General features: G+C 40.1%; 1 protein-coding gene across 1 annotated transcript in view; it reads right to left on the bottom strand.

The window, feature by feature from the left end:
- RNGTT (RNA guanylyltransferase and 5'-phosphatase) overlaps positions 1-21,712 on the bottom strand; it is a 289,029-nt gene that overhangs the window by 16,810 nt on the left and 250,507 nt on the right. The window contains exon 14 of the mRNA XM_072141974.1: positions 10,237-10,303. Coding sequence (XP_071998075.1) covers positions 10,237-10,303 — 67 coding nt within the window. The remainder of the gene's footprint in view (positions 1-10,236; positions 10,304-21,712) is intronic.

The following is a 21,712-nucleotide window of genomic DNA, read 5'->3' as shown; positions in this document are numbered from 1 at the left end:
GTGGAGGACAGAGGGGCCAGTTGGTGGAGGACAGAGGGGCCGGTTGGTGGAGGACAGAAGGGCAAGCTTGATGAAGGTGGTTCACACCGAAACGTCGCCACTATTTCAATAAACCTCACCCTTTGGAATTTTGTATTTTTGGAGTGCTCCCTACACTTTTTTAACTTTAAGTATTTAATTATTTAATCATTTACTTATTTTGTCATTGACCTGTATTTTTTAATAATGAATTTAGTTATACATGAAACATGCTTTTACCAATCAACTCAATTATACATGAATTATGCATATTTATATCTATTTATACACTCATCGGACACTTTATTAGGAACACCATGCTAGTAACAGGTTGGACCCCCTTTTGCCTTCAGAACTGCCTCAATTCTTCATGGCATAGATTCAACAAGGTGCTGGAAGCATTCCTCAGAGATTTTGGTCCATATTGACATGATGGCATCACACAGTTGCCGCAGATTTGTCGGCTGCACATCCATGATGCGAATCTCCCGTTCCACCACATCCCAAAGATGCTCTATTGGATTGAGATCTGGTGACTGTGGAGGCCATTTGAGTACAGTGAACTCATTGTCATGTTCAAGAAAGCTGATTCCAGCTTTAAGACATGGCGTATTATCCTGCTGAAAGTAGCCATCAGATGTTGGGTACATTGTGGTCATAAAGGGATGGACATGTTCAGCAACAATACTCAGGCTGTGGCGTTGCAACGATGCTCAATTGGTACCAAGGGGCCCAAAGAGTGCCAAGAAAATATTCCCCACACCATGACAACACCACCACCAGCCTGAACCGTTGATACAAGGCAGGATGGATCCATGCTTTCATGTTGTTGACGCCAAATTCTGACCCTACCATCCGAATGTCGCAGCAGAAATCTAGACTCATCAGATCAGGCAACGTTTTTCCAATCTTCTACTGTCCAATTTCGATGAGCTTGTGCAAATTGTAGCCTCAGTTTCCTGTTCTTAGCTGAAAGGAGTGGCACCCGGTGTGGTCTTCTGCTGCTGTAGCCCATCTGCCTCAAAGTTCGACGTACTGTGCATTCAGAGATGCTCTTCTGCTTACTTTGGTTGTAACAGGTGGCGATTTGAGTCACTGTTGCCTTTCTATCAGCTCGAGCAAGTCTGCCCATTCTCCTCTGACCTCTGGCATCAACAAGGCATTTCCGCCCACAGAACTGCCGCTCACTGGATGTTTTTTCTTTTTCGGACCATTCTCTGTAAACCCTAGAGATGGTTGTATGTGAAAATCCCAGTAGATATCAGCAGTTTCTGAAATACTCAGACCAGCCCTTCTGGCACCAACAACCATGCCACGTTCAAAGGCACTCAAATCACCTTTCTTCCCCATACTGATGCTCGGTTTGAACTGCAGGAGATTGTCTTGACCATGTCTACATGCCTAAATGCACTGAGTTGCCGCCATGTGATTGGCTGATTAGAAATTACCGGTAAGTGTTAACGAGCAGTTGGACAGGTGTACCTAATAAAGTGGCCGGTGAGTGTATTTATACTCACACACAGTTATATACCTGTGTATATATCAGTCATTTGCATCTACTTTTCACCTTTCAGTCTGTATATCCAATTTTACCCCTTGTACCTACTCTTACCCGTGTACGTATGGTTTTTGCTCTTCATCGACCAACAGATCTTTTATTCACTTGAAAAAGGGGACCCCAGAACCCCGAAACGCATTGTGATTATCTTATCTTATTAAGATCGCTATCTTAATTTAAATAAAAGAAAATTTTTTTGGGAGAAATTATCTGGTCCTGTCGTGCGCCTGCCGTCCTTGATTTCCTTGAATCTACTCCTTGACTCCAGACGAATTAGCATCTCGTGCTTGGAGTACCCAAAGACACCGACTGCACCTCGACCATTGTCCCACACGCCAACACGAGAGTTGTGCCTCACGTGTCAGCACAATTCTACCAGGTGAGCAATCTTCAATCACGCCATATACCCTGAATCAAACGTTATTATCCTATGAGTGCTGTTGTGTTCCCTCGCTGCTATTCTCCCACAATGCTTCCCTCTCTCCTAGGATTACAACCTTATTTTGTCTGTAGGAAGTGCCTGTGTCTGAGCTGGTCTTGAAATTCAGGGGAGAGGGGCAGAAGGCAGAAAGCACTAAAGTGTGAAGACAAGACAAGCTATTTATAAGAATCTGACCATAGGATCCAGGGACAAACAAATTTTAAACATCAGAACTGATAGAGAAAGGTTGGATTATTATCTGTAAAATTCTGTACTTTTGTTTAAAACAGTTAATTAGAGAATGTTTTATTTTGTTATCCTGAGTATATTTAAGATTTTTGTCTCAGTGGGAATACCCCTTTAAACTGAATCCACTACTTTCAATATGGTGAAATTAATACAAACTTACTGTACTTTAAAGAGGACCTTTCACCACACCACTTATTAACTTTAACATACCAGAATGTAGGGGCTTGCACACTGATTGAGGGGCACTTTGAATTGTATTCCTAGCCCCCACTGTTACCGTGATATAAGCACTGTTATCTGACCATTCAATGTACTGGATAGTCAGAGAGAAGGCGTTGCAGCAGTGGTGGGAGCGTGTATATGCTAATCTTCTCTGACACCGCCAAATCAGAAGTGACAGTGTCAGAGAAGACATTCCTCCCTGGATTACTTCTTATGTTCAGAGCGCTACAACATTGCAAAATCATGCTGTGTTCTATGTGCCGAACAAAGTAGCTTCATAGACCGGGCAGACAAAATGATCAGAACGAACAGGGAGCGTGCAGTTGAAGGCAGAGTGGTTTCACTAGCTGTAGCACAGAGAGACCACTCTGCAAGTTCACAACACCTAGGGAAGATCTGATCTGATACCGTCCGCCGCTGATTGGGCAGCGTTAGAGAAGATTAGCATATACATATCCCCCCCCCTGCTGCAGCACCTCCTCTCTGACGATCCGGTACATTGAATTGTCAGAGAATGGTGCTTGCTAGGAATACAATTCAAAGTGCCCCAGAATCAGTAAGCAAGCCCCTACAATCAGTTATGTTCAAGTTACCTGAACCTGAAAGCTACCTAAACGTAAAGGTCCTTTTTAAGTACAATCTTAAAGGGAAGGTTTAATCAGAAAATTAACTATTGTTAAACCAAGTTTTAATAATAGTTTAAACATATTCTTAAGGGATTTCTAATGGGAAAAAAATGTCAATGTCTCATCTGATATATAAAGCTGAGAGTATGTGTGTATGTTTGTCCGCTAAAGAAATCTGCACCGTCGCATTTGCAACCACCAAATTTTGCACAGCTACTCCCTGTGACTCAGGGAACAGTTTTCAGCAGAAATTTTCACCTCTGCCCTCCAAAATACACTTATTAACCACCATATACAGGAGCCATTGTCTTGGCTGCTGTGGCAGTTAGAAGCTGAACCACGGTTGGTTGCTATTTTGCCATGGTTTATTAATATGAGCTCTGAGCTTTGATAGGAAACTATAGGCAATAATTATAAGATAACTTATATGTGAGGTAATATGATAGAGATAGGGGGAGATTTATCAGAAATGTCTGATAAAGGTAAAGCTGTTCCAGTTGCCCATGGCAACCAATCACAGCTCGGCTGCAATTTTACAAAAAGCTGTGTCTAACAATCAGACAATTCTGATAAACATTCCCATAGACAAAGTGACAGACAGAGGCAGACAGTCAGACAGAGGCAGACAGTCAGATACAGAAACATTCAGAGACGGTCACAGACTGAGTATAAAATATTTTTTGCTAACCCATTATATTTTGTTACAAGTAAGAACAGTTATTTACTATCCAGGGCCATGCCAGGAGCTACAGCTAGTTTATCTCATAAAAAGTACTAATCCTGCAACTCCCACTCACTTGAGGAACTGTGGGAATCTAGTGTGAATACAATGTTGATAATAGAGAGCCTTGAGAAGTCACCAATATCTGCAAGAACTGCACTAGAGCTTTCCTAGTGAAGTAACCAGGGAATGAGATTTAGGATAACCTAAGAATTACACCATTTACAGTTATGTGCCAGGTTTTCTTGGCTAATGGAATGAACATAGCTATGAAAACCAGTAATAAATGGACTGTATTGGTTTCACGCCATGGTGCATTTTTTTTCTTTATCCTTTATTTGCTTGCTGCGGTTTTTGAGGTTAACATTTTGGGCACAAAACTAAAAACTTTAAGTCTTTATAATAATTATGCAAACACTAAGAATTTTACAACCTGCCTACAAGCGGTCATAGATTTCCATGCCTGGCTTCTATAGCAATAGAAAACTAAATGATAACCTTGGAAAGTTTCTCTATCCATATAACAGTTCAATAGACATTCAGCTGATTTTCTGAAAAAGCTCCATGGTCACAAGACATTGCAGTAATGATATAAATGTGGATTAATAAATAAAAGCTACTCCCTAAAGAGATATAGCAGCTGTTATATAGAGAAAACATAAGGTTCAGTTAGACGGCAGATGACCTGGTGTAATCAAGTGCAAAGTGACTTCAAGGTTAGAATAAACCCTAGCCTCTTTGCCAGCACTGCATGAATGACATGTATAGGCATCATGAGGAGGTGGAAGTTTCTTCATGATCAAAAAATAAAACCATGTAAACTGAAATTCTGGAAATGTACAACTCTGGGTGGATTAAACATTTTCATTGAATATTATATATTGAGCCAATCCAGGCATGAAAACCATTGCTTACATTGCTATACCTATTGTTTTCCTGTCATCTCTTAAATGCATTAAGCTAACAATTCCATTTAAATATAGTGCTGGGTTATAGGTGACAAAAACCTTGCATCACATTTGTCAAAAGTTTTTGATGAACAGCAAAAAAGAAAAAAAATCAATTCAGATTCCATTTTTGGCATAAATTTCCTTTGTTCGGGCACAGAGAGCTGGGGGGGGGGGGGGGGGGTCACAGCCTCCAGCCAGTATATAACTAACCCCTGCCCCCCCAGTATATAGCCTGCATCCCCTACCCCCAGTATATAGCCTGCATCCCCTACCCCCCCAGTATATAGCCTGCCAGCCCCTGCCCCCCCCAGTATATAGCCTGCCAGCCCCTGCAGTACATAGCCAGCCAGCCCCTGCAGTACATAGCCAGCCAGCCCCTGCAGTATATAGTCTGCTAGCCCCTGCAGTACATAGCCTGCCAGTCACCATAGTAAATAGCCTGCCAGCCCTACCCAGTAAATAGCCTGCCAGTCCCCATAGTATATCGCCTGCCAGTCCCCATAGTATATAGCCTAACAGCTCCCATAGTATATAGCCTGCCAGCTCCCATAGTATATAGCCTGCCAGCTCCCATAGTATATAGCCTGCCAGCCCCACCCAGTAAATAGCTTGCCAGCCCCACCCAGTAAATAGCTTGCCAGCCCCACCCAGTAAATAGCTTGCCAGCCCCACCCAGCAAATAGCCAGCTCATCCCCCCATAGTATATAGCTGGTCAGCCCCATCCCCAAGTATGCCAAGACTTTCATTTAAAAAAATTAACACTGCACTCACCTTCCGATGCCGCCGCAGGACCTCTTCTTGTTTCGGATGCTCTGTTGCCTCTTCGGATCTTTCAGCCTTCTTCGGGTCTTTGCGCTCGGCCGGCACACAGAATAATGTCAGCCGCTTTCCATTGTTATTGTTTGTGAGCCTCAGGCATTGAAAGAGGAGCCGAACGACCCAAAGAGGCACCAGAGCATCCGAAGCAAGAAGAGGAACTGAGGGGGCATCAGAAAGCTGATTAGGATGTTAATCAATTTTTGTGCTGAAAATTTAGCTTCTAATCGAGTATATACGGTAAGTTTTATTGTTCCCATTACAGCTAAAAATTTGGAAAACCCAATTGTCACTGGGACTAGAAAATGTTGTCCGGAGTTGCAATTTAAATATTTTAAATACAATAAAATAGACAGTTCTGACTTACATACAAATTCAACCTTGGTTCTGCCTGTACACCAGAAAGTCTGAAAAGATCTCAGGTGTTTCAGACTGTCGTGTCCTTAATCATAGTCTAAAAACAAAGACGAGGTGCAGAGTATTTAAGGAGAAATACCTAGGAATCGTGGTAAAAACATTGTACATCTGTTTGCTACATAAATCAAAAGGAAAATACGGGAATAGAGGCAACAACCAGATGTCTAAACCACATGAATACGTAAGACCAGTGATGGCCAACCTTTTGGAGATAGAGTGCCCAAAGTACAACCAAAACCCATTTATATGTCACAAAGTGCCAACATGACGTTTAAGCAGTAACTTATTAATCCCTGCTGTATCACAGGTTTCAATCTTATTGGTGTCAATACAAAAGAAACATGATGGAGAAATTTGGATTGTAGCTTCCCTCCAGGGTTCTGTGAAGAGGAAGAATCAGGGTTCCCAGAGCAGGAGCTCCAACAATAATCTGTCTCTATCCACACCTTCTTGTTCCTGCTGTAACCCTGTCAGCAAAGGATCTTCCTTTAAAATGGCAAGTCCTGGGCTGGCAAATTCTGTGTTGGGGTGAAGGCCTGGGTGCTCACAAAAAGGGCTCTGAGTGCCACCTCGGGCACCCGTGCCATAGGTTCCCCACCACTGCATTAGACAATCTGTATAAATACATCAAATCATTTTTGAAACTCATAGCGGAAACCCAAGGCTAATATCCAATATGTTTTACACATGCACAGACTTCTAGTCCAACCTCTGCCTATCTGTGAGAATGACATGTAACCTGGATATATCACCATTATGTGTAAACCTAAAATGTTTTAGCCTGTTACTTTACAAACTAAGGAGAATTTTTTTAAGAACACAACTGTCCGAAACATGTCAGATCTTTTCAGACGTTATGGTGTATTTTTAAACCTTTTCTACTATGATGAATTAAAGTGATACCGTACTTTTAAATGGAAACTTCTTTCCATTTTGTTTGGATGCTGGAGTTTCTTTGGAAACTTTATATGTAAGTGTTTTTTACGACTGCTACAACAAATGAAAGAAGCATATAGTCACGGAAAAAATTTGATTAGACTGGCCTGAAACTATTGTAGATTTAACATCCAGCATCAGTCTAACGGTATGAAGTTTTTATGACAAACTTTATAGAAAGATTTTTTAGTTTTACAAAACACAAACTACAAAACAGTTGTGTCTTTAAGAGGTTAATGTGTTCTATTCTAAATATTTATTTGCTCCATAACCATCAGCATAATTTAGGACCATCAGCACGGAAAACTAAAAACTGTTGCCAAAGCCTCCAATATGTCAAGTCAAAATGGAAAGCAAAATCAAAAAAAGTTAACATTTAATCATTTGATTGACAAATAATTACTTAACAGTAATTGTCTTTCCCTGAACCACAACAGCACCACCAAAGAGAGAGGTGTCCGCCCCCAGGGACAGGAAACCCAGCCTTGTAAAGTCTGCACCTCTTTCACCTCTTCAGTATTTTTCCAGAGAGCTGTTGAGACTCCCAACATCAGGTTAGCCATCACCAAAACAAAACTTTATTGAACCAAAGTGTATCAAACAAAAGGGAGGTTGTGGTCGTGGTTCAGTATAATACAATTACCGGTAAGTAATTACTTATTATCCTGTCACCACCGGAGAGACTAAAATAGAAGAGCACCCTTTTAGGGGGGACAACAGAGGAAATGACTTTGCGTCTGAAAGAGAGCTCCTGTGCCCTAGCACATCTAAGTGGTAATGACTAAAGAAGGTATGAGGGGAGGACCATGTCGCTGCATGACAAATTCAGGCTATAGACATGTCCCTAAATTCAGCCCAGGATGCAACTGCTCTAGTAGAGTGGGCCCTCAACCATCCAGGACTAGGCATTTCTGCAGCAGAATAGGGCAAGGAAATTGCTAGCTTCAGCCACCTAGCTATTGTGTTAGGAGATGCCTTTCTACCTTTATTCCTACCACCGTATAGGATGAAAAGACTATCCGATTTTCTCCAAGAAGAGGTCCTTCCTTAACATTCTAAAAGGGCTTATCTAACATCTAAGCAGTGGAACTCCTTTTCCCTGTCAGATCCAGGATTTGCGCAGAATGAGGAAAGGATGACCTCCTGTGATCTATGGAATTTGGATGCTACCTTTGGTACAAATGCTGGATCAGTAAGAACAATAACCCTATCCTCCAGGACCTTTGTGTGTAAGGGGCTTTACAAGACAGTGCTGATAAATCCTCAATACGCCTAGCCAATGTTATCGCTACTAACAGGATAACCTTAAGTGTTAACCCCTTCCCGCCGCGGCCCTTTCTCGATTTTGCGTTTTCATTTTTCACTCCCCACATTCAAAAATCTGTAACTTTTTTATTTTTCCATGTACAGATTAAACAAATTACACTTAAAAATGGTCGTATTTAATATACCATGCCGTGTACTGGGAAGCGGGAAAAAAATTCCAAATGCAGTGAAATTGGTAAAAAAACGCATTTGTGTCATATTCTTGTGGGCTTGAATTTTACGGATTTCACTGTGCACCCCAAATGACATGTCTACTCTATTCTTTGGGTCGGTACGATTACGGGGATAGCAAATTTGTATAGGTTTTATAATGTTTTCATACATTTAAAAAAATTAAAACCTCCTGTACAAAATTTTTTGGGGGGATTTTGCCATCTTCTGGCGCTAATAACTTTTTCATACTTTGGTGTACGGAGCTGAGGGTGGTGTCATTTTTTGCGGATTTTGATTACGTTTACAATGTTATCATTTTTAGGACTGTATGACCTTTTGATCACTTTTTATAGAATTTTTTAATTTTTTTAAAATGGCAAAAAAGTGCCATTTTCGACTTTGGGCGCAATTTTCCGTTACGGGGTTAAACGCAGTGAAAAAACAATCATATTTTTGATAGACCGGGCGTTTTCGGACGCGGCGATACCTAATGTGTTTATGATTTTTACTGTCTATTTATATTTATATCAATTCTAGGGAAAGGGGGGTGATTTGAATTTTTAGGTTTATTATAATTTTTTTAACTTTTTTTTTATTTTTACTATTTTTCAGACTCCCTAGGGTACTTTAACCCTAGGTTGTCTGATCGATCCTACCATATACTGCCATACTACAGTATGGCAGTATATGGGGATTTCACTACTCATACATTACAATGTGCTGACAGCACATTGTAATGAATGGGTTAACCCGAAGTAGCTTCGGGTCTCACATGGCGACGGATCACATGGCGATGACGTCACGGGGAGCGTCGATCCACGGAAAGATGGCGGCGATCAGCGGTAAAACACCCGCGATCGGTGCCGACACCGATCGCAGGTGTTGCCGGTATGCCTTTGCTGCAATATGCAGCAAAGACTTACCGGCTATGGAGAGGGCTCGGCCCGCGAGCCCTCTCCATGTACTGGGACCCGACATGTGACGTACTATTACGTCACATGTTGAGAAGGGGTTAAAGTTATGATTTCCTCTATAGGATCAAAGGGATTGTGAGTGAAAGCTCCTAGAACTATGGATAGATTCCAGGGAGGAACTATAAACTTCTTACAGGGGTGATAAAAAATTACTGAAGGCAGGACTGGGGCGGGTTATTTAAAAATAAACATGTACTCACCACCTCCGGTGCCGCCAATGTCCCGCGCCACGGTCCGTTTGATCCATGCCCCTGTTTGCTTACAGGGGCACAGAAGCCGCGCACAGGGAGCTTCCGGCCGGCGATGTGGCCAGCTCCTCCCAGCCATCCCTATCTCTCAGCGTTGTAAGCGCCATCTGAGGCGGGGGTTTCATCCCGGCTCGTGGCAGATGAGGCCCTGGACAGGAGTTTGAAAAGTGAAATGAACACAGATTGGATGTATAATCCAGACTGTGTTATGTGCTACAAATCTAGTAAATAATGTATACTACTATAAAGCCTACTCAGTTGCACTCCAATTTCATTGGATTTCATCACTTATGCATTACTATAAGTGCCTAACAGAGAATGCCATTGGAAATTACATTCTGGCACTTAAAGATCTTGGATATTTAAAAACCTGGCAAGAACATGAAGGTTGATTGGCAAGATCTTACCAATTGTGGCTGGCATATGACATCAGTCAGCTTGAACACAGTGTGAATTTTCTGAACAAATGTGAAAACGCAAACACTTTAAAAGGCACTCGCTTTGAGAAGGATGTCATGTGCAGAACAGGATTCTACTTTTCTGTGATGTGTTCGCATTAAATATTTTAAACTGTAAAGTTGTCGGGTAAAAACAATATACCTTCATCTGGGAAAACGGACGGTCGTAGTTTCCAACATAGAGTAATCCAACATTCTGAGTCAGTAACCTAGAGAAAACAGAGGGCATTAAGTACGATTTCTTGAATCTTCAAATAATATTTCACACCATAAAACAAAATCGAATTGCATGCAACAAGAATTATAGTTAGCCTATAAATACGCTTGGTAGGCTTTAATATTTATTGTATAATCTACACAACTAATACAGCAAGCAAAAAAAAACAATTAAGAAACTGTCTGCTTTTCATTTGGAATCTACAATTTATACAACCACCAACCAAAATTTATAGCAACAGAAGAATAGACCAGTCTCTTACACAAGGAAAACAAAAAAAGAAAAAAGCCAACAAAAAGGACAGTAAAGACAAATAGAAGGTAGCGTTGAGTTATGAGGATACGAATTTCAGCCAGAAGGTACTTCATTTAGATGGTTATAGAGTACATAGGGCTACACTTACGGGTAGATTGGAATAGCTTTGATACATCAACAGCTAAATCAGAATATTGCTCCCTGATATGTATTAGGATGCACTGCCACACAACCTACAAACAACTGCTGGTGTGATTCATCATCAGCTCAATGAAATGTAATTTTGTCTGGCTCATCAGTGCATGGATGAATTACAAGGCTTTTCTACAATGCTCTGCCTTAAGGTTTCAAAAATAAAGTCGAAGTACAAAATTAGTCTGGCTGGCCAATATTCTGCCAAATGAGAACTATTTTCCCACAAGCTCTTGTACAAATAAAGCTCAAGAAATACTATTTAACTGTATAGAAGCGGCAGCCAAACTGTGCAATGTGATCTTAAAGGGAAGATTTCACCAGCTTTTAACCCACTAAACTACTAGCCCCCTCAGGAAGGGTATGAAATGTCCTTCCTAAAATTCTCTATCACCTCCAAGGTCATATGCAAATGAGCTGAGAAGAAAGCATTTCACTTGCTTCAGATTAGAACTAAAAAGGTGATCTCAATGGTGATGAGATAGGTCACTAAAATGAGATTGGTTGATATGCCAAATCTGGCATTCCTGAATGAAGCAGCCAATAGCTATGGTGAAGGTGGTACCAATACACAGTACACAGAAGAAGACAGCTCAAGGTATTATGTAGTATCAAAGTTTTAACCCTCTCCCTGTGTTTCTGGAAATGTTGTTGCCCTGACCAAATACATGGTTTTCAGCTGGAAATTTTAAGACAGTCAATACCTGCAAACTTTGTATCAAACACAAGTTATTAAACGGCAGCTATAGGGATGTTTTTCAGCTACAGTGAAAGGACGACTAGTTGCAATTGAAGGAGAGATGAATACGGCCACATAAAGAGATATCCTGGATGAAAACCCCTTCCCGAGTGCTCTGGAGCTCAGACCGGGCCAAAGATTCACCTTTCAACAAGACAATGACCCTAAGCACACAGCTAAAATAACATAGCAGTAGATTCAGAACAGGTCTGTGACAATTCTTGACTGGCGCAGCCAGTGACCGAAAGCCAGTCGAGCATCTGTGGAGAGACTTGAAAATGGCTGTCCACCAACGTTCACCATCCAACCTGAGGGAACTGGAGAGGATCTGCAAGGAAGAATGGTAGATGATCCCCAAATCCAGGTGTTAAAAACTTGGTGCATCTACTCATTACTCAGCAAAGGGTCTGAATACTTACGACAAGGTGATATTTCATTTTTTCTTGTTCAATAAATTAGCAAGAAAAACTACATTTATGTTTTTTTCTGCCAAGATGGGGTGCAGAGTGTACATTTAATAAAAAAAATAACTTTTTTGATCTTACCAATGGGTTGCAATGAAACGAAGAGTGAAAAATTTAAAGGGGATCTGAATACTTTCTGTACCATCAGTAACTGACATCCTTCTTTTAGCTAAAAATTGTTCCGTTACATCCCCATAAATCAACTTTATGTTATATTACCTGGCATCAGAGGGGGCGTGTCCTGCCCAGCCGGTCACTCCCATCGCCTTCTACCCATGTCCCATGCCTCTTCTAAGCATGTCATGTGACCAGGGTGATAGCATATAAGGTCCTTTACCCAGTAAGATTTGCAAGGTCTACCCCATGTATATATTTAATCACATGAAATCACAGCTTGCCTCCATGGACTTCTACTCCTCCGCATCCTCCATGGAAGCATGCTGTGATTTTGTGTGATCAGATACACGCACCAGTTAGACATTGGAAACCTTACTGGGTAAAGGACCCTATATGAGGTCACTTTGATAATTTAAAGTGGTCAATGATGTAACAGAGCTCTCTCAATGTTTCAAACAGCAATATGTCCTAGCAGTGAGACCGGTTAACTAGGAACAGGGAGGCAGGACAAAGTAAAGTTTAATATGCAGGACTCTCTTACTAATTTTTTTTTAACATTACAGCCATTGTGAAGAACAATTTAATGGATAAGGACAATACTTTTTAACCATCGTTTTTAATGAAGTATTTATTTTGGAAGGGTTAATTTGAATGGAAGACTTTCTGTAACCCTTTAACGATACATGACGTAATAACACATCATGGGTTGGCTGTGGGTGCATGTAGAGGGCTCAAGGACTAACGCTGATCAGGTGTTACCCCGTACATCGCCGACAGAAAAGCTGGGCGCCGCCATTTTGGTGAAGATTGTCGCTTCCCGTGACATCATTGGGGAGCGGCCATGGGTTGCCATGGAAGACCCAAGGCTGTCTTATTTTAACCCATTCATTACAATGTCCGATTTGCACAGTGCAATGAATGAGGAGGAAAATCCCCATATACTGTCATACCACAGTATGGCAATCAGACAACCTAGTGTTAAAGTACCCTAGGGGGGCCTGAAAAATAGTAAAAATAAAAAAAAAAGTTAAAAAAATCGTATTAAAAAAACTAAAAATTCAAGTCACCCCCCCCCCCCCTTTCCCTAAAAGTCATATAAACAGTAAAAATTATAAATAAGTAACGCTTTTTCATTGTCTTGTAACTCTGTAACGGAAAATAGCACCCTCAGTCGAATATGGCACTTTTTTGTTATTTTGAAACATTCTATTAAAAGTGATCAGAAGAATGTACAGTCCTAAAAATAGAAGTATGAAAAAGTTATGAGCACCAGAAGAAGATTGCAAAATCCCCCAAATTTTTTTTTTGTACAGGTAGTTTTAATTTTTGTAGATGTATGAAAACATTATAAAACCTATACAAATTTGTTATCCCCGTGATGGCACCGACCCAAAGAATAAAGTAGACATGTCATTTGGGGTGTACAGCGAAAGCCGTAAAATCCAAGCCCACAAGAAAATGTCGAAAATTGAGTTTTTTCACCAATTTCACTGCATTTGGAATTTTCCCGCTTCCCAGTACACGACATGAAATATTAAATAGCGTCACTATGAAGTAAAATTTGTTACGCAGAAAACAAGCTGTCATAGAGCTCTTTTTATGTAAAGAAAAAAAACAGATAGATTTTTGATGGTGGGGAGTGAAAAATGGAAATAAACAAAAAAGGGCCAGGTGCTTAAAGGGTTAAGTTGCATTTTCTAGAGATACTTTTAATACTATTAATAGAAGTACTATTAATACCGGAGATAGGTGACGTATCAGCCATTCGCTATGTAAGGAGAGGGTTCAGCCGTTGCAACATGCCATCACCAATCTATTTAACTGGATAGGATCATAATGATGTGCTTTGATATTATGTGGGGATTAGCATTAAAAAAAAACTTGCTGTATGCAAATTAACTAGGGAGTCATGGGATGTTGTAGACTTACCCCTCCTAGCTTCACTAATGTGGGGTTCCCTGTGGCCCCCTCTCTTTCCCCTGTTCATATGAAGTACGGTTCATATATAAGGAGCACCGGACTATAAGGCTTTGAGCCTTTGAGACAATCAGAGGATTTTTGTGCGGCTTATAGTCCGAAAAATATGGTAACTTGATTGTAGGATTGTAAGATCTCTCTGAATAAAGCTAAATCTTCTAGAATATAGAAGGACTTAATTGTGATCCTGACTCCAGGTTCCGACTGAAAATCAGCCCAACCACCCAGATTCCTGGTGGGCTACTTTTAATGTGGGTTGCTGTGATAACCGTGTTTATTCTACCACTAATCTGTACCATATAAGATGTGTCTTTAGTTCCGGAGGATGCTGATGACCTGTAAATAATACATATTTCTCCTCCCAACCCTTCTTCTGCTATTATGTGTTAGATTAAATTAATTGTACAGTGTGCACTGTATATATGTGTAAGTGTTATAGTGAAATTAGTGTAATGTTGTTGGGTTTTCCACTGCATATTACATTAGTCAGGTCGACTATATATTGTGTTTTTTTTTCCTGCACAGAAAATGACCAGTGCACTGGATTTGAAAATTCCAAGCACGTAAAATCGTCTGCACATTTTTTTGAGGATATCACCCCTCTCCTGAGTTCTGCTGTGGATACACTAAGTATTTCACTTCTCCTAGGTCAGCTACAATGGGTACTGAAGGTATTCAGACCCCTTTAAATTTTCCACTCTTTGTTTCATTGAAGCCAATTGGCAAGATCAATATAGGTCTTTTTGTTCATTAATCTAAACACTGCTCCCCATCTTGACATAAAAAAGTAGATATGTTTGCAAATTTATTAATAAAAAAAACTGAAATATCACATGGTCATAGATATTAAGATCCTCTGCCCAATACTTAGTAGAAGCCCCTTTTGAGCTAGTACAGCCATGTCTGCCAAAGGACACTTATTCCAAACTTCCTTTGGTTTTCTACTGGGTTAGTTTCATTTATATTTTATATCCACTAGAGTCAAGTTTGATAACCTCTGGATTTAGTGCCATTTTAATTCTCTCAAATTGTGCTAATCCTCCAATTCATTTTCTACACAAACTCTCTGTAGACCATAAAAGTAAGATGGCCTGAAGACAGCTCCGATTCTTTTACATATTGTGTAAAACAAAAATATCGATATCTTCAAAAACAGAATATAAGAAAGCAGAGTTCTTATGTTAACTATTTGGACCGAGTTTCTTCTCACTTGGTAACTCAAGAGGATTACTAGTAGTCATACAGTAAACATTTCCTTTGCAAAGCAATGTCTTAAAGGATATCTACCATCAATTTTACTGATATTAGAATGGTGCTACTAACCAGTTCCAGAGGAACTGTTCTTGTCCAGACTTAAGTTTAGTGCTGTTGATGCAGAAGTCTATTACACAGAATAGTGAGGTAAAGGATATCCCCTCTTCAGTATCAGTCCCTCCATTCTGTCTGTGAATATGGTCGAACTTTCTCTGTCAAGTGTCATAGACTACTTTGTCTAAGTCCCTCCCCCACCTTCTGCTCTCCAGGACTTTCTGCAAAGTGCAGAAAAGCTATTCAGCTCTGGGGTAGCAATGCTGCTGAAAGACGTGACCTCTAGCAACAAGGGGACTGTCTTCTCCAGAAGAAGGGTAATGGGAGCACAGGCAAGGTCAGACAGGTGCTGGTTGTGGGAGATTTGATTATTAGGCAGGGCTTACTGTCACAAAGACCGGGCATAACGAACAGTGTGTTATTTGCCGGGTTCTCAGGTTGCGGATAGGGTTAACAGATTACTGGGAGGGGCTGGTGAGGAACCAGCGGTCATGGTCCATATTGGCACTAATGACAAAGTAAGAGGTAGGTGGAAGGTCCTTAAAAATGATTTCAGGGATTTAGGTCATAAGCTCAGGGCAAGGACCTCAAAGGTAGTTTTCTCCAAAATACTACCTGTACCAAGTGCCACACCAGAAAGGCAGAGAGAGATCAAAAGTTGATGTAGGAAGGAGGGCTTTGGGTTCATGGGGAACTGGACTGACTTGTCTGTCGTCTACAGGCTTTACAGTATGGATGGGCTGCACCTCAATGGGGAGGGTGCAGCTGTTTTGGGGTAAAAAAAAATGGCTAGAAGATTGGAGGAGTGTTTAAACTAGAGACCTGGGGGGAGGGCAACTATACTTGTGAAGTGTCATAGTCCATGGGGGAGGAAGGGGGGCTGGAATAAGATTGGGGAATAAGAACAAAAGGAATATGGACAGGGAAAATCATATAAAGTGTATGTCCACAAATGCCAGAAGCCTCACAAACAAAATGGAGGAACTGGAACTCTTAATGTTGGAGCACAAATATGATATAGTGGGTATCAGCGAGACATGGCTGGACAGTAGCTATGACTGGGCTGTTACTATAGATGGCTATAGTCTTTTTAGAAAAAATCGTATAGATAAAAAAGGGGGAGGGGTTTGTTTATATGTGAATTCTTGCCTCAAGCCTGTCCTGCGAGATGACATCAGTGACACAAATGCAAATGTGGAGTCCCTATGGGTGGAGATAAGGGGAGGGAAAAAGATTAATAAAATATTACTAGGGGTTTGTTTTAAGGCTCCAAATATAATTGAGGCAGCAGAGGAAATGCTGATAAGTGAAATGGATGCGGCTTCAAAGCATGGTGAAGTACTTATCATGGGGGACTTCAATTACCCAGATATTGACTGGGGGGCAGAAATCTGGAGGTCCTTCAAAGGTAGCAGGTTCTTGTCAACAACATAAGACAATTACCTGTCGCAACTAGTCCTGGAGCCAACAAGACGGAGGGCACTGCTGGACCTTATCCTTACCAACAGACCTGATAGGGTATCAAAACTACAGGTTAAAGGGGACCTGGGTAATAGTGATCATAATATCATTGATTTTGTATTACATTTTACTAAGAGCGTCAGGGAAGGGGCAACCAACACTCTAAACTTCAGGAGGGCAAATTTTCAGCAACTAAGGCAAGACCTTATAGGCATAAACTGGATAATGTTCTCAAAGCCAAAAGCCCCCCCAAAAAATGCAACTTTTTTACAAATATACTAAAAAAGACCTGTGAGACACACATACCATATGGGAAAAAGCATAAGAGGAACAAGAAAAAGACAATGTGGCAAACTAGTCTTATAAGGAAACCAATAAGTGAGAAAGATAAGGCGTTTAAGGTGCTATATGTATGTATGTATGTATGTATGTATATATATATATATATATATACACACACACACACACACACACACACACACACACACATACACATATTAGATATAGTCATGTTGTAAAAATTATTACAGTGAAGTCTCACATACAATAATTATTGCTCAGGAGCATCTTTTTTTTTTTTATAAAATATTATGTAGTTCTGGGTACATTACAAATCAAACATTAAAATAATGAACCATAAACACATTAGAGTTTATTGCAATCAGTATGCACCATATTATGCTAAGTAAATCAAACTCCATATTGCAGCTGTGCCACAGTGATTACATTAATAGGTAAAATGACAGTATAAAATATACAGCAAATCGGGACCAAGTCACTTCCCCATAACTCAGGAATAGAAATGTTTAGCCTTGTTTAATAGCTTATAGTCAGATAACTTTGAAAGTACAATCTTTTATATTTCATGTATGGACATAACAACTCTAAACTACTGTTCATTAATACAAGGGTAAATGTGGATTATTTAGCAAAATTTGGATGTTTCTCACCTATAACTTTTTTGCATTTATGGCCATTTTGTTAAAGGAAACCTACCACTTGTAGTGGCAGGTTTCCGATGGCAATATCGGGCACCAGCTCAGGGTGAGCTGGTGCCGGAGCTTATTTTAGTTAGTGTTTTAAACCGCGGTATCGCGGTTTAAAACACTTTTTAAACGTTGTAGCCGGCGCAGGCAGGTACGCGCTCGGCGCTTACCGTGCACGCGGCTACATAGGAAGTGAATGAGAGCCGCGTGCACGGTAAGCGCCGAGCGCGTACCTGCCTGCGCCGGCTACAACGTTTAAAAAGTGTTTTAAACCGCGATACCGCGGTTTAAAACACTAACTAAAATAAGCTCCGGCACCAGCTCACCCTGAGCTGGTGCCCGATATTGCCATCGGAAACCTGCCACTACAAGTGGTAGGTTTCCTTTAAAGTATGTGGAGCTCAGCTACAGTTAAAGTTTTATTCAACCCGACAGACCAAGGCCTCGTGCAGACAACAACATATATGGGAGCTAGCCGCAGAAGCTACTCATGACTCCCATTGACTACTGCTAGACACATCACAGTACTGAGCACTTTGAATGGGCAGGGGCAAGCGGAAATGATTCAATTGAAAGAATTAATCATACCTTTGTGTGTGTGTGTATAGCAGCAGGACTATAAAATGTACACTTATTATTTATTTTTAGTTATGTAGCTTCTCAGTGCAAGTGGGATGTGTCCTCATTATCCTGCCCCCTAGCAACTGCTTCAGGAGCTCTTAGACAATGCTAGTCTCTTCTAGAACACTGTTTTTAAAGAAACCAAGGAAAACTTAAAATTAGTTAAAATGTCTTACTATTATAACTATAAAGGGACTTATGTTTATTTATTGTGGTCGTAAAGATAGGAAACCTCAAAATTAAGAGGGAAAGAAAGAGACTCTGCCCCTAGGACTTGTCTCTAACCTGGCCAGGATGCTTGTGCCATAAAACCAGTATTCACTGGAACCAGATCCAACTGTACAACCTGATGGTCTGTTGATGGGATTCTGGCAACCTCCATCACAGAGGTCAGTAAAATGTAAAGTCCCATATAACAGAGGCCATATCTATAAAACCACCAAAGAAACATGCTTTTCCTTATTCACTCGATCACGGTTTCTGCTGTTACTGTGTCTAAGGCCACTAAATGGCACCCCAGCAACAGGGAGCATTTAAATAATTCCCAAATTATTAATACTGTTATTCATCATGTATAGCATGCAAGTGGCATTATTAGGGAAAGGATAGAAATAAGAGAAGGATGCCCGCATGGAAAATTATTATTAAGATTTTGAGGAATTAAAGTAGTAAAGCCATAAAGTCATAAAACTCCAAAGTATACAGAAACGGGGGAATGGGTTAGATTTGGAATTCTACTTAGGTGGAAGTTTCCATATAGAAATTTCAATTCCTTGGGGATCACTTGCAGATAGAATGATCGTGTATTTCTGCTTCCCCAGGACTCAGAGGTTATAAAGTAATGTAATATATTAAGTTCCATTTTCTTTATCCCTTTTATTTTAACTGTTTATTTTTGCATTGTTTGTATATTATATGTTACTTTTTAGTATAATAACCCCTTTGTTGTAAGCACTGTCCTTTTTTATATTAAAACTTAACTTTAATAAGAATCTTCTTGCGTTATAATGTTTCCATTAACTTAGGAGGAGACTAAATTGGTTGTTTAATTAGTGAGCATAATACTGTATTTGTGCATAGTCTATGCAAGGTGTCTGGTCAGCCTATACATGATGGGTGGTAGCAATTAAAATCACCTAGGGCTTCATAGGACGGAGAGTTAAGACAGGATGGTCCAATGTGGCTCGGCAGGCTCCCTTCCAGAACCTAAGTGCATGATCCTGACGTTAATGTTTATGTCTGCACATACATTTGCATGTCCCTTCTAGTCTGGATGTGGAAGGCAGTATTTATCTCTTCAATTGGTTTACAGTAGGTTCAAACAAGTGGGACACTAGATCATTAAATTTATTTGGCATATACTGAGGGTGTGCTATAAATGCGTTTGAAATACCCTTCAATCTTACAACAATCCCACAGTGCCTTTATGGAGTCACCACAGCACATGGAGGACAAGGGTGTCCCCCTCTGGACCAGGAGTGTCCCCACCCTTCCAGATACATCAGGAGCCACTGAACCACTTCACGTCCACTTCCTTTAGAGATGGCATGGTGGTTTCTAAGTAATAGTGATTAATTAAAGGGCTTGTATGCAAAAACCCCCCCCCAAAAAAACTGGTGTACAAGTCTGGATAAACCTCACACAATAATTTTAATCTCATTTATGGATGCTAAAGAGATGAGCAATGACGAGAAATACATGGATTTCAATGAGCTTTATAATAGTATAAGCTAGCACCACCACCACCAAAAACTATTCTGTTCACCACATCCAACCCTCTACCAAAGAATTTCCCAGTAGACAAATTATAAATAAATAACAATGTAACACTGTGCCATTACACAGATAATAATTTTTAAAATAATTTCTCAGGGGACTGCTGAATGAACTATGATGAATGCGAGATGCTGCCATATTACATTGGTACAAAGTTATCTTATGTATGCGCTAGAAAACATGCTCTTTTTACTGAACATAAAAAAGTTGAAATATTGAGAAAATAAACTTAGAACCAATTAACCAAGCATTGTGAAAGAAAAAAGGAAAAATACAAAACTCATTCTCCTATAAATAACTTTGTAGAATAAAAGAAGGCAGTTAAGCATCTTGTGTTCTTTGGGTGATGTCCTGAACAGAAGGGGGTGATGCCAAACACAGCATTCTCTAGCAGTGTATTACTACATATGAATGTGATCTGATTTTGTATAAAATATAAAACAAGCCACTGATTGCATTGCATTCTAACTATTATGTGAACTAGCTTCGCACTTCATATAGTCCATTTAGACAATATATTGGTAAGAATTGTGTTAAGTGAGCCGAGTCTGACGAAGAAAGCCATGTCAAAGAACAGGGGTACCAAGAATGGCAGGAAGGGAATAAAATAGGTTTGATTGCAAAGTTGGCATAGCCAAATGTGTCATGTCTGTTTTTTTACTTTTATGTACAGTACATTTTATTTTTCCACTGCACATAATAACTGATCTGTTTGATCTAAGACTAACTTTTCTATTAAATATCCAGTATCTCGCTTACGTAGAGGTTTCACATAACAGTGAACTTCACAACCAAAATTGTGAGAACACACATGGGCATTTTAATGGGGTTGTCTAAGAGCTAAAAAAAAATTATATGTGGCCTTTGGGGGGTGGGGGAGGAACCGGGGGTTTGCTTAAAAAAAAAAATAAACATTTACTTACCTCCCGTCTCTCCAGCTCGTTCCCCTGTTTGTTTACAGGGGCACAGAAGCTGCGTTGCGTTCTCCGCGTAATACAGTGGGAGGGAAAGCGAAGGTAAGTAAATGTTTATATTTTTAAGCAGCCCCCTCCCAGCCAAATATAATTTTTTTTTAGCTCTCATTTAAAGTGATCAAAAATGAAGCCTTTAAAATCCTGGATTAATCATTTGCCCTTGATGTGATGCCACCAATGCAGTCTCTGTATACAGAAACTGTTATACTGGATGAGATTGGAAAAAACAGACACATATTTCCTACATCTTGAATAACTCCTTTAAAACCAGATGAATAACACTGAATGCGTTCCATTAAAAAGTGTTTTGTATACAGGCGCAGATAAAGCTGAAAACCTTATGTGCAATTTTTTTCACCATTAAAGATTGGATGGATATTAATTTATTTTTAGTGCAGATTTAGCTATAGCTTCACTTTACTTTTGTCCCCTATTTTTGACTTAAATTGCATCATTAAAACCTGAATGCGTGTCCAAACCCTCAATTTGATGTAGACAGCTCCAGGATCTCCGTTGTGTTTGCTTTATCCT

The sequence above is a fragment of the Engystomops pustulosus genome, chromosome 3 (assembly GCF_040894005.1).
Source record: "Engystomops pustulosus chromosome 3, aEngPut4.maternal, whole genome shotgun sequence".
Lineage (NCBI taxonomy): Eukaryota > Metazoa > Chordata > Amphibia > Anura > Leptodactylidae > Engystomops > Engystomops pustulosus.
Note: the sequence above shows the minus strand (reverse complement) of the source record. Positions and strands in the feature narration are given on the sequence as shown.